The sequence below is a fragment of the Aethalodelphis obliquidens genome, unplaced genomic scaffold, assembly GCF_003676395.1.
Source record: "Aethalodelphis obliquidens isolate GAN/ISIS:26980383/991018 unplaced genomic scaffold, ASM367639v1 scaffold61, whole genome shotgun sequence".
Taxonomy (NCBI): Eukaryota; Metazoa; Chordata; class Mammalia; order Artiodactyla; family Delphinidae; genus Aethalodelphis; species Aethalodelphis obliquidens.
The window spans coordinates 5,088,794-5,102,894 of record NW_020838005.1 but is presented as its reverse complement, the minus strand read 5'-3'; the positions used below and the strand labels follow the sequence as shown (position 1 = coordinate 5,102,894).

At 42.0% G+C, this 14,101-nt stretch overlaps 1 protein-coding gene and 1 long non-coding RNA gene across 7 annotated transcripts in view; one reads left to right on the top strand and one right to left on the bottom strand.

Moving 5' to 3' along the window:
* The window catches only part of LOC113610189 (uncharacterized), a 17,947-nt gene extending 13,384 nt beyond the window's left edge, over window positions 1–4,563 (bottom strand). For both annotated transcript variants that reach the window (XR_003428989.1, XR_003428988.1), the window contains exons 1-2: window positions 4,447–4,563; window positions 4,160–4,290 (exon numbers count right to left, since the gene is read on the bottom strand). This is a non-coding gene — a long non-coding RNA (uncharacterized LOC113610189). The remainder of the gene's footprint in view (window positions 1–4,159; window positions 4,291–4,446) is intronic.
* The window catches only part of INTS9 (integrator complex subunit 9), a 111,457-nt gene extending 105,335 nt beyond the window's left edge, over window positions 1–6,122 (top strand). The window contains exons 15-19 of one of the 5 annotated variants that reach the window (XM_027088085.1): window positions 414–512; window positions 1,213–1,350; window positions 3,207–3,377; window positions 4,240–4,317; window positions 5,700–6,122. In XM_027088085.1, coding sequence (XP_026943886.1) covers window positions 414–512; window positions 1,213–1,350; window positions 3,207–3,377; window positions 4,240–4,299 — 468 coding nt within the window. In that variant the 3' untranslated portion in view covers window positions 4,300–4,317; window positions 5,700–6,122. Of the gene's footprint in view, window positions 1–413; window positions 513–1,212; window positions 1,351–3,206; window positions 3,953–4,239; window positions 4,454–5,699 lie in introns of those variants that run through there. The other 4 variants (XM_027088084.1, XM_027088088.1, XM_027088086.1 and 1 more) reach the window with 4 other exon arrangements.
* Window positions 6,123–14,101: the final 7,979 nt, after the last annotated feature.

Genomic DNA, 14,101 nt, shown 5'->3' with positions numbered 1-14,101 from the left:
GTGTGTGTGTGTGTGTGTGTGTGTGTGTGTGTGTGTGTGTGTGTGTGATGTATTTTTGGTTAAAAATGATTGTTCTAAGTTTTTTTACTTCTTAAAGTTATTTGGTCACTTTAGACTGCAGTGATGTAAATAAAAATTCAAAAGAAAACGAATAATGGTGATCACTAAAGGCTGTTTTGACATTTGACGTCTGGGACCGTTCCACCAGACTGGCAGGGGCACATGGTGCTGCGGGCCTGCTGGCCAGGGTGACCCTGACCCTGGGTGTCACCATCCAATCCTGGGCCGTGTACAGGGGTGGCACTGCTGCCCAGTGTGGCCTCCTAGCCCCTGCCTCTGCACAGCACGATGGCAGCACCCTCGTCCCCCCAGTTTACAGGGAGCCTGACTGAAACCCCTCTGTTTGCTCCCAGCTTGCGGACTCACTGGTACCCATGGAGATCAAGCCTGGCGTTTCCTTGGCAACCGTCTCGGCCGTGCTGCACACTAAAGATAACAAGCACATCCTCCAGGTACTGTCGGGGAGGGCGAGGGCCCTGAGATACAGCGGACCTGCGGGAAGAACCCTGTGCAGGTGGGGGCCCTCCCCCCAGCGCCTCGTGCCTCACTTCATGGCACGTGTGCGCCTTGGGGGCAGCTCTTTGGGCCCTTGTCTTCACCCCCGCCCCGAGAAAAACCCCCTTCAGGGTTGGGCTGTGTCGCTCTTGTTCCTCTGCATCACGTGCCCATAGCGGCCACTTAAAGTGCGCTGGACCCCGGGCCAGGGCCCTACCGGGTGTTGTCTTATTTAATCCTCACAAAGTTCTCTTTACTATCACCGTCTTAGAGGCAGTCTCTCTGCCCTTCATTTTCTTGACAGAAGGACTGTAGCCAGTCAGTCTGACCCCACAGCCAGTGTTCTCGGAGCTGCTGCCCCTTCATAACCGACACGGGTTATGAAGACCTTACGCAGACAGCACTGAGATCAGTCAGCTGAAAATTAAGAATAGACTTTGATAAAAGGAAGGTATCTTTGCCGAATAAGGTGTTAATTCTATGTGGATAGTTGGCTTTAGCTTGTGTGCATTATGTGGAAATCCAGCTGGAGCCCCAGCTGATGGTGACCCTGAACGCAGGCCCAGGGCCCTTCCAGGAAGCGGGTCCCGTGGGCCGGGTAGCTTCACTCAGGCTCCCGGGTGACTCCTTGATGATCCCTGTTTTCCTCCCACCCAGCCCCCGCCCAGGCCTGCCCAGCCCACAGGCGGCAAGAAGAGAAAGCGGGCCAGTGACGACATTCCAGACTGCAAGGTTTTGAAGCCTCTGCTGAGCGGCTCTATCCCCGTGGAGCAGTTCGTGCAGACGCTGGAGAAGGTGAGCGGGTGGGGTGCACCGTCTGAGGCCCCGCGGCCCCGCTCCCGGGAGCGCGTGCTGCCGCTGTTCGCCGTCTCCACTGTCTGCGCTGCTGGCCCTGCAGCATCTGCTTGCTCCTCGGTCATGGCGGGGACAGAACCAGGCGAGGGCCACGGAGACTTAGAGGAGAGCGGGCCCCCCTTCCCCCCAGCACCAGGCTGCCCCCCACCCCCACTTCTCGTGGGAACCAGACCAAGGAGGGGCCTTTCTTTCTTCGAGGACGTAGCTGTGACAGATGGGGCAGGGGGACGGCCAGGAGAAAGAAGGGTCTGCCCCCTCTAGAGCCCCACTTTCCTATGAGAAGACCCCTTGCTGTCAGAGCTAGCATGGCCAGGTCAGAGGAGATACGAGTCTCGGGCGAGACTCGGGGGCACAGGGGTCACTGATGCCAGATCCGCAGGCACTCAGGAAGCAGAGCCAGCGATTCCCAGACCGGGTGGGAGGAGAGAGGAGCAGGCAGTCATTGTGGAGGATGGTGGTGCCTGCACTGGCTCAGCGGCCATCCCGCCCCTTGTCCCTGCTGGCTGCTCCCCGCAAGGCACAGATTCCATGACTACAAGTAAAAAGAAAAAAGTTGAACCTGAAAAGATTTTGTAATTCTGGCTTTAGTCACAGGACTTCAGAGATGCCTGTTTTGGCATCAGAATTATAGAATCCTTTATAGAAAAGAGGAGGAATTGGCTAAAGATAATATTATTCGTGTTGCTTCTTGCAAGAAGAACTGCAACTATAGTAGATCATTACAGGAAAAGAGACTTTCTTCTGTTAAACTAGTTACTGCCTTTTGTCCAAACTAAATAACTCAGTCGCTGAGTTCTTTCAAATCTTAAAAGCTTTCTCTTTATTGGGAATTGTTTTCTTCAGTAGTCGTTTAATTTTCCCTGAAGGGAGGGCTTTCCCCGAGTCGTGTGGCTCTCCTGGCCCCTAGTGACGTGGGGACACCCCGTGGGAATTACCCCAGGGAGCTCCATGTGCCGTGATCACACCAGTAGCAGCTTCCTCCCGACCGTGCTGCGCCCCCCGTCCCTGCTGACGGGACTCACGCTTGACTTGTTTCTTAAAATCTTCAAACAGCTTGCTTTCCCAGAAAGACTTTGTTTAGCTCTTCTGCCTGGGTGCTCGGGAGTTGACCCCTAGGCCCCGACCCTAGCTACTCCCCCCACCATTTCTGCCCCACCGCCTTTGCAGGAGGAATATCCGTGGCTGCCCCAAACTACACATGAGATTTCCAGAGCCAAGTGTGGAGAATCTCCCTAGGTCACGTTCATTTACCTAGCCTGGGTCCTTTCCAGGCAAATTAGTCCTCTTTCCATTTCTTTTCTTCTTTCTCAACTTGACATGTGATGTGTAAGAAAATTCTGAATTAGCATTGGAGGTGGCCCTGGAGAAGTATTTGATATGCTGTCTTATCTGTCTTCTCCCTTGGGAGGAATTTGCCACATCAAAAGGTCAGTGGTATCTTGCTGTGAAGAATGGCATTTTCCTGGGACAGGATGGAGTTTTACCAGGGACCACAGGCGTGGTATGGAGGCTGGTGTGGAACAGCCTGGCATCCCAGGCTCCTGAGCTCAGGTGCTTAGATGTGCTCCTCAGATAAAAGTTTAAGCAGGTTGTAGGAATTCTGCTGTGTTTTGCATGAGATATTTGCACGTTTGGGGGCTTCAGTTTGAATTCTGTTGCTGTAGCTGGTCCTGTGATTAGTCTGTAGAATTGTACTGAGTGTCCAAAATGCCAGTTTCTAGGATGTTCAGTTTAGCCAATTCTAGGAAGCGTGATTTTAGAACTCTCAGTTGCTGAAATGTCCTCTGGCTTCTCAGAGCACCCAACATCCTCCTGTCCCTTTTCTTTTGGAGCAGCATGGCTTCAGTGATATTAAGGTGGAAGACACAGCCAAGGGCCATATCGTCCTGCTACAGGAAGCTGAGACACTCATCCAGATCGAGGAAGATTCGACCCATATCATCTGCGACAATGACGAGATGCTCAGGGTACGGCTGCGGGACCTTGTCCTCAAATTCCTACAGAAGTTCTGAGTGGAATACGAAAGGCATCTCCACTTCCCTGAGACCCTGCTGCAGTCCTTCACTGTGGCTGCCCAGCACCCAGCGGAGGAAAGCCATGCAGCCTGGCAGGTCTCTGTGGTGGTGGTCTCTGGCTTGAGCAACATTCTCAGGAGTTACAGCCAGAATCTCCCAGTCTGGCTTCTTGGTACTGTTTCAGGCAAGAGCTTTTCCTTTAACCTTCAGCCTCGTCTTCTTCCCAGTCCTGCCTCTCTCAGGTGGCCAGGCAGGTGAGGCAACAAGCTGAGGAGAAGGCTGAGAGCTACAGCAGCTTTCCAGGAGGTTAATAGTGGACGGAGAGGTAAAAAGATGAGGACTTGTGACCTGTTTTTCATGGTTTCACAGGCCTTGGGCAGGGGAACTAGTCTTTGAGTTTGTTTTATTGTCTACAGTGCTGTACCTGATAAGAAAGATGATCCCCCAGAATTAGCAAAATGAACCCATCTATCTGTATTTCACAATGTGAGCTCATTTTGTTAATAAAACTTATTTTTTATAGAAGTGGCTGTGTTTTGGTAAACCTACAATTTATATAGCCATTTAGTATCTGAAAGAATATGAAAATATACAGAACTGAACTTAGAAAACACCACAGCAAATTTTAGTTTGGTACGTGCATTAGTATATTTCTTAAATTGTACGAACGGGTGCTTAACTTCATCTGAGCTGTGTCAGTATGAGAAACACCAGCACAGAGCGCTGACACTGACCTTGACCTTCTGGGGGAGGGCCTGAACCAGCATCTCAGGCTCCACCCACAACCCTCCGCTCACCACTGCTTCTCCCACAGATGATCAGGATTCTCCGCATTGCGCTGAGCAGTAAACTCAGATGCCTGTGTCTGAAATAATGGAATTGCTTAAAACAGGTATTTACCAGATTACATCAACTCTGAGATAGCATCAGTTGTAACACACATGCCAATTTTGCAAGTATTAAAATGTGGAGAGTAGCATACAAGTCTTAGAACTGGCCAGCAGTAGAAGTAGACGCTTACCGTCTTTTCGGACCAGTTGAAATTCAGTCGGAGGTCAGTCCAACCTGGCCAGCAGCAAAGCATCACAAAGGGCTTTAGTGACCCAAGAACTGTAACACTATAGAACTACTTCCTCAGGTTTCATGGAGAGTTGGCTGTCAGTTCTGTCTCTGGAATGGACATGTCAGTGGGAAGCAGTTCTTCATTAGAGGAGGAAAAAGGCAACTTCATTTTTGCCATCTCCAACTTTGCCAGCCTTGGGCCCAGGAATGGTTCAACCGTTCTCTGTTTCCCAATGTGCAGGTCATTCCAATCGAGGGGCCCAGGGTGTGTCTGCAGAATAAACTTCGGGAGAGGATTAACATTACAAGAGACGGACATGCCATGGTTATGAAAATTTAGTTTTGTTTTTAGTAGGAGAATTGTAAATATGCAGCACATGTAGGCATACTTCCTAATAAAACTTGAGAGAAATCAAGTTTTTTAAAGTTTTCTTAACATCTTGAAAAATGCAAATGCAGTATGAAATAGAAAGAAAAATCAAAATGGTTATTTTACTTAAATGTTCCAACAATGATACGTCCAGGAATGACTTGGATTTGTCCAAGTTGGATTTCTGTTAAGGGCTTGATTAATCCCAGGGGATCAGTGAGAGGCGCTTGAGAAGTGGTTACTAAAGAGGCAAACAGTCCATAAACTGATGTGCAGGAAATAAGAAATGATGACGGTTCTAACTGTCATTACCACCTACTTCATGGCAGAAGCCAGAGAGAGGAAGAAGCAAAGAATCGTTTGTTAGAGCAGAGAAATCTAGAGCTGGCCCTCCCAAGTATTAGGAGAGAGCAGTTATGAATAACTCTACGTAGAGTTCAGGTATTTGGATACCAAACCAGGTTGATGAATAGAAGACCCAGAAGAAATGGTGGGCCTGCTGTTAGCGCTAGAATTATACCACCCATAGTGGCTTTGTTATTTGGAAATGCAGCCCGCTGACTATTCACACTGATCTGGGGAAGAGACTGACATTTAGAAAAATTTCTACTCATAAGCCCAACAAACGCCTAATGATTAAATAGTAATTGAAAAAAACATTAAAAATAGTGAGGAGGGACCTGATTTTCTTATTTCTTTTGATCTTTCTGCAAAGTAGTATATCTATTGCTGTGTAGCAAATTAGCCCAAAATTTAGTGGCTTAAAATAGCAAACACTTATTATCTCACTGCTTCTGTGGGTCAGAAATCTGGTGTGGCTTAGCTGGGCGCTCCTGGTTCAGGGGCATCTCTCCACAGGGCCACAGTCAAGGCGCTGAATGAGGAAACTGAGGTACAGCAATTAACTTTCCCCAAAACCCATCGCCAGTAAGTGGCTTCTGCCTTACCTTAACATCGTGTGTGAGCACCAGGGGTCAGGAGCTGGGGAAGGGACTTGAGGCGTATCGTCCATTTCTTTTTAAGTAGTGGTAACAACTATTTGTCGTCTTGACCCCTGGAGAGCTTGAAGCCTTTGGGCCTCATGGTTTTCCTATAGAGGCAGAAGTTGGCTTTTCCAAACTGTAGACATACCTTGGGGATATTGCTGGTTTGGTTCCAGACCACAACAATAAAGCACATGATCACAAGAAAGCAAGTCACATGGATTTTTTCATTTCCCAGTGCATATAAAAATTATGTTTATACTGTAGTCTATTAAATGTGCAATAGCATTATTTTTTTTTTTAAAAAGTGTACAGACCTTAATTTTAAAATAATGCTGCTGGGGAAATGGCACTGATAGACTTACTTGACGCAGGGTTGCCACAAACTTTCAATCTGTTAAAAAAAAAAAAAAAAAAAAGCAGTATCTGCAAAGCACAATAAAATGAGGTTTGCCTGTACAGTGAAGTATCAACAGAAATGAGAGTGCAGAAACCTCCAAAGCTGTATGATCATATATTCATGTGAGCCAAGCAAACTGGTGAGGAAAGGGAGCTACTTTCCTTTGGCCCAAGTCCAGTTTTTCCCCTACAGCCATGAGGAAAGTTGAATGCTGTCTCATTGTTTTCATGCCATACTGTGGGAAGGTAGAAAACCTCTGATGTCCCCAAATTCACTGCAGTGGAACTATGGGTAAATTACTCTTTTTCAAACCTAGAATGAGGTAAAAATAACCAACTACAGTTCTGACAGAAGTCGCAACTAAATTATGGAGATAGGCAATGTAGAACTGAGCCAAACATGTCTATTCTTGCAGGAGGCTGCAGCCAACACTGTTCTTGGATCCCATTTTAGGTTTAATCACATCATAGAAGCATTTTACCATCTATAGATTCAATGCCATCCCTATCAAAATTCCAATTGCATTTTTCACAGAAGAAAAAAGTCAAATTTGTATGGAACCAGAGAAGACCCTGAATAGCGCCCCCCCCACCAAAAAAAAAATCATGAGAAAGAAGAACAAAAGCTGGAGGCACAATTCCTGATTTTAAGCTTTAGTACAAAGCTATAGTAACCAAAACAGTATGGTACTGACAAAAATAGACACACAGGCCAATGGAACAAAATCGAGGGCCCAGAAATAAACCCACACATATACAGTCAACTAATATCGACAAGGGAGCCAAGAAGACTCAATGAGGGAAGGACAGTCTTGTCAGTAAGTGGTGTTGGGAAAACCGGATAACCACGCACAGAAGAATACACCACTCATAAAAATTAACTTGAAAAGGAATAAAGACTTAAATGTTTAAGACCCAAAACTAGAACTACTGGAAGAAAACGTAGGGTGAAAGCTCCTTGACATTGGTCTTGGCAACAATTTTTTGGCTATGACACCAAAAGCACAAGCAACAAAAGGAAAATAAACAACTGGGACTACATCAAACTAAAAAGCTTCTGCATAGCAAAGGAAACCAGCAAAATGAAGAGGCGACCCAATGGGAGAAAATGTTTGCAAACTATCTGATAAGGGGTTAAGAGCCAAAATATATCAGGAACTCATACAAATCAATAGCAAAAAAAGTGGGCACAGGACTTGAATATACATTTTTCCAAAAACATACGAATGGGCCAAAAGGTACATGATAAGGTGTTCAACATCACAAATCATTACCGTACACATACACAATGGAATATTATTCAGCCATAAAAAGGAAGGAATTCCCATCTTTTACAACAACATGGATGGACCTTAAGGGCATTATGCTAAGTGAAATAAGTCAGACAAGCACTATATGTTCTCACTCATGTAGAATCTAAAAGAGCTGAACTCAAAAGATAGAGTAGAATGGTGGTTGCCAGGGGCTAGGATAGGAGGTGGGGAAATGGGGAGATACAAATGTCCAGCTATAAAATGAATAAGTTCTAGGGATCTAATGTACAGCATTGTGACTGTAATTAACAATGCTGTATTATATACTTGAAAGCTGTTAAGAGAGTAGATCTTAAAAGTTATTACCACACAAAAAGGTAATTATGTGACAGGATAGAGTTAACCTTATTGTAGTAATCATTTCTCAGTGTATATGTGTATCAAATCCTGTGTACACCTTAAACTTACATATGCTGTACGTCAATAATATCTCAATAAAACTGGGAAAAAATTACATGTATTAAACTTAAGCATTTTTTGAGTCATAGGACCACAGATCTTTGAAAGGTGTTTTGCCCACATCTTGTCATTAAACATGTGGAGTATTTCTTCTCTCCCTTATATTGTTATCTGAGGCCACTGAAAAAAATAGGGGTGTATCCTCTGCATGATAATTCTTATGTTAGCAGGATTTATCCTTTACCCTTCTCTACGATAAACCACAATAGTAATTTCTAAGGCATTTATAAGTCTTCATGACATACAACTATGAAATCAGTCACAAATGAAAACTCACTTTAATGCACATTATGACAGTAATTTGGGGTTACTAAACACACCAACTAAAAGTTTGATAACATTTTTTAGAATATCTAATATAAATTTTTAATCTAGTAACTAATTACACTGCTCACAATATTTTGAAAATAAAGAACTTTGTTCTCTATTTTTGTTACAAAGTCTTTTCCAATCATCTATAGGCCCTTCCAGCCATCAGTGAGTATTTATTAAGCACCTGTTATATCCTGTGCATTGTGTTGTCTCCGATGACTTTTAATTCACCAGAATAACAGACAAAATACAAGTTTCTCCCAAACTTCTCACAAGTATAGAGAAGCAGATTTCCAGGAACATGAGCAAAATATTGTTTAAACAGAAAATCATACATAGAATTAATAAGTTGGCAAGATTGCAGAATACAAGGTTAATATACAAAATCAACTGTATTTTATATATTAGTAATAAATAATTAGAAAAAGAACTTGTTAAAAAACAGTTCTACTCTTAATAGTGTGAAAAGACACAGGAATAAACTTTTGAAAAAGATGTGTAAGATCTCTACACTAAAAGTCTCAAAATTGTGATGACAGAAATTAAATAAGATCAGAATACATGAAGAGATATATCATGTTCATGGATTAGAGACTCAGTATTATTAGTATTTCAATTCTACACATTGATATACAGATTCAATACAATCTCATCAAAATCCCAGTGGATAACAAAAAAAATGTTTTTTTTTTAATGGGCAAAGGACTTGAATAGACATTTCTCTGAATAAAATATACAAATGGCCAATAAGCACATGAGAAGGTATTGAACATGATTAGTCATTAGGGAAATGTAAATCAAACTGTCAATGAGGTTATCACTGCACACCTACTAGGATGGCAATAATTTTTAAATTATTAATTACAAAACAAAACAAGTAATGGAAAGGATGTGGAGACACTGAACCCTTGTGCACTGCTGGTGGAAATGTTAAATGGTACAGCTGCTGTGGAAACTGTTGGCAGTTCCCCAAAAAATTAAACGTTGAGTTACCATATCCAACAATTCCACTGATCAGTATATACACAAAAGAATTGAAAGCAGGGACTCAAACATGTTTGTACATCCATGTCCATAACAGTACTTATGATGGCCAAAATGTGGAAGTAACCCAAGTATCCTTCAACAGGTGAATGGACAAAATATTTTATGCCATAACTATACACGCACAATGAAATATTGTCCAGCCATAAAAAAGAATGAAATTCTGATACGTGCTACAACATGGATGAACCTTGAAAACATGCTATATAAAATAAGCCAGACAAAAAAGACTTAATACTCTATGATTCCGTTTAAATGAATATCCAGAATAGGCAAAGCCATAGAAACAAAGTAGAGGTTATCAAGAGCTGAAAGGAAGGGGGAATGGAGAGTTACTGTCTAATGGGCACGGACTTTCTGTTTGGGAAGACAAAAAAGTTCTGGAAATAGCTAGTGGTGATGGTTACACATTGTGAATATACTTAATTGTACACTTAACAGTGGCTAAAATGCCACATTTAAATTGAAGTTAGAACACATCCTCTCACCATACACAAAAATAAACTCAAAATGTCTTAAAGACTTGAACATAAGACATGACACCGTAAAGCTCCTAGAAGAGAACACAGGCAAAACATTTTCTGACATAAATTGTACCAATGTTTTCCTGGGTCACTCTACCAAAGCAATACAAATAAAAGCAAAATTAAACAAATGGGACCTAATCAAACTTACAAGCTTTTTGCACAGCAAAAGAAACCATTAAAAAACCAAAAAACCTACAGAATGGGAGAAAATATTTGCAAATGATGCAACCAACAAGGGCTTAATTTCTAAAATATACAAACAGCTCATAAAACTCAACAACAAAAAAACAACCCAATTGAAAAATGAGCAGAAGACCTAAATAGACATTTCTCCAAAGAAGAAATACAAATGGCCAATAGGCACAAGATGCTCAACATCACTAGAGAAACGCAAATCAAAACTACAGTGAGGTATCACCTCACACCAGTCAGAATGGCCATCATTAAAAAGTCTACAAATAACAAATGCTGGAGAAGGTGTGGAGAAAAGGGAACCCTCCTACACTGTTGGTGGGAATGTAAGTTGGTGCAGCCACTGTGGACAAAAGTATGGTGGTTCCTCAGAAAACTAAAAATAGAGTTACCATATGACCCATCAATCCCACTCCTAGGCATATAGCAAGACAAAACTCTAATCCAAAAAGATACATGCACCCCTATGTTCACAGCAGCACTATTCACAATAGGCAAGACATGGAAACAACCTAAATGTCCATCGACAGATGAGTGGATAAAGAAGACGTGGTACATATGTACAATGGAGTATTACTCAGCCATAAAAAAGAACAAAATAATGCCATTTGCAGCAACATGGATGCAATTAGAGATTACCATACTAAGTGAAGTAAGTCAGAAACACAAATACCACATGATATCACATACATGGAATCTAAAATATGACACAAATGAACCTATCTGCGAAACAGAAGCAAACTCAGGACAGGCTGGTGGTTGCCAAGGGGGAGGGACTTGGGGGAGGGATGGAGTGGGAGGTGGGGTGAGCAGATGTAAGCTTTTATATAGAGAATGGATAAACAAAGTCCTACTGTATAGCACAGAGAACTATATTCAGTATCCTATGATAAACCATAATGGAAAATATTTTTTAAAAGAATGTATATGTATGTACATATACATATGTATGTATGAATCACTTTGCTGTATAGCAGAAATTACCACAACATTGTAAATCAGCTACACTTCCATTTTTTTTAATTTTTAAAAAGTGGCTAAAATGGTCATTTTAAGTTCTGTGTAATTTACAAGAATTTTTTTTTTAATTGTCAATTCCAGAAGGATAGAAAATCATTTTTTTTTAGAAAAAAAATTGACAAACGAATTCTAAAATTTATATAGAGAAATACAAAGTAACTATAATATCCAAAGCAATTTTGAGAAAAATGATCAAGTTGTAGAACTTATACTACTTTATTTCAAGACGAACAAGAAAGCTACATTAATTCAGACAATCTGGTACTAGTAACAAATCAGCATGACAGGAAAGAGAGCTCAGAATACCCACACTTACACAGTCATTACGTTGTCCACAAAGGCCCAACCAATTCAGTGGAGAAAGGAAATTCTATTTAACAAATGGTGCTGAAACAACTAGATATTCATGTGCAAAAAAAAAAAAGAGAAAGAAAAGAAAGAAAGAGGACTTCCTTGGTGGTGCAGTGGTTAAGAATCCACCTGCCAATGCAGGGGACACGGGTTCGTGCCCTGGTCTGGGGAGATCCCACATGCAGCGGAGCAACTAAGCCCGTGCACCGCAACTACTGAGCCTGCGCTCTAGAACCCTCAAGCCGCAACTACTGAGCCCACGTGCCACAACTACTGAAGCCCATGCGCCTAGAGCCCGTGCTCCACAACAAGAGAAGCCACCGCAATGAGAAGCCCGTGCACCGCAAACGAAGAGTAGCCCCCCCTTGCCACAATTAGAGAAAGCCCGCACACAACAATGAAGACCCAACGCAGCCAAAAATAAATAAATAATTTTTAAAAAAAGAATAGAACTCTGACCACTACCACACACCACACACAAATATTAACTTGAGATGCAGCCTAGACCATACAGCTTTTAGTGGAAAAATTAAAAGAATATCTTCATGACTTTGGGTAAGCACAGGATTCTTGAGTCACAGAAAGCAATGACAAAAAAGAAAAAAGTTCTAAATTAGATCTCATCAAAATGAAAAGCTTCTGCTCAGCACGCGATACCATAAAGAAAATGGATAGGCAACCCCCAAATTGGGGAAAATATTTACAGCACATACATCTGACAATGGACTAGTATCCAGGGTAAACAATTCCCACAACTCAACAATAAAAAGAAAAACAATACATCCATACAGTGGAATATTATTCAGCAATAAAAAAGAAATGAACTGGCTTCCCTGGTGGCGCAGTGGTTGAGACTCTGCCTGCCGATGCGGGGGACGCGGGTTCGTGCCCCGGTCCGGGAGGATCCCGCGTGCCGTGGAGCGGCTGGGCCCGTGGGCCGTGGCCACTGGGCCTGCGCGTCCGGAGCCTGTGCTCCACGACGGGAGGGACCGCAACAGTGAGAGGCCCGCGTACCGCCAAAAAAAAAAAAAAAAATGAACTATCAAACCACAGAAAGATGGAGGAACCTTACATGCATATTGCTAAATGAAGGAAGCCAACCTGAAAAGCCTATATATTGTATGATTTTAACTGGCATATGACATGACATTCTAGAAAAGGCAAAACTAAAAAAGACAGTAAAAAAGAACAGTGGGTGCCAATGGTTGGAGAGAGGAATGGGTGGGACACAAAGGACTTTTAGGAAAGTGAAACTGTTCTATAGATACTGTAAGTGGATACAGGTCATTATACTTTTGTCAACTCCCATAAGAATATTCTGCACAAATAATGAAGCCTAACATAAGCTATGACTTTAATTAATATGTCAATACTGGCTTATCAATTGTAATAAATGTACCACACTAATGCAAGGGGAAAATGGGGGAGGACAAACTGTACTTTTCACTCAATTTTCCTCTAAACCTAAAACTGCTCAAAAAAATTAAAAATGTTTGTCACACGGTGTGTGGGATGTTAGTTCCCCGACCAGGGGTTGAACCCGGGACATGGCAGTGAAAGCACTCAGTCCTAACCACTAGACCACCAGGGAATTCCCAAAAATGTATTTTTTAAATAAAGCAATGATAAAAGAAGAAGACAAACCAAAACAAAGTTTAATGGGCAAAAATTTCACAAAGGAAATACATATAAATGGAGTAAGCACATGAAAAGGTACTTATTAGTCATCAGGAAAATGCGAATTCAAACTACGAGATACCATTACTCACCAACCAGAATGGCTAAAACGACAAGGCCTGACACCACCACTGGCAAGGCTGGCGAGGATGTAGAGCAACTGAAACACAAAATTATTGGTGGAAATACGAATGAGTACGATCACTATGGAAAAAGGTCTGGCAGTTTCTTATAAAACTAAACGTGTATCCCTACCTCATCACACAACAATTATACGCCTAGGTATTTACCCGAGAGAAAAACATAAATCCACAAGAAGACTTGCACATGAACGTTCTTAGCAGTTTTATTCGTAACAGCCAAAAACTGGAAACATCTCCAGTGCCTATCAAGAGAATGGACAAATGTTGTTAATCAAGGGAATACCTCTCTCAATAAAAGGAACAAATTACTAATACGTGCAACACTGGATGAATCTCAGATACACACTTGAGTTTCTAGAAGCCTTGCACAAAAGAGTAAAAATTGTATGACACTATTTATATGAAATTCTAGGAACAGGAAAACTATTCCAAGGCGAAAGAATAAAATCACTGTGGGGTGGACGTGGAGATTGTCTAGGAATGAACATGAGGAAACATCCTGGGTTTGACAGCAATGTTCTATATCTTGATGGGGTTGGTTACACAAGTGTATGCATTTGTCAAAAGTCAAGAGAAAGTACACTTAAGATTTGTGCATTTCAATGTATAAATTTAATATGGAAATTTTACATTAAACACATAGAAACTAATATTGACCTCCAGTTAATAATGTGTGTGCTTATGTATTTAGAGGGAAGTGTATTAATGCCAGTAATTATATACTTAGAAATGCACCAAAAATAGGATGGATAAAAGGGATGAAAAAAAAAGAATAGAGGAATAAAAAAAATGGATAGAGGAATGAATCTATAGATAGCTTTATA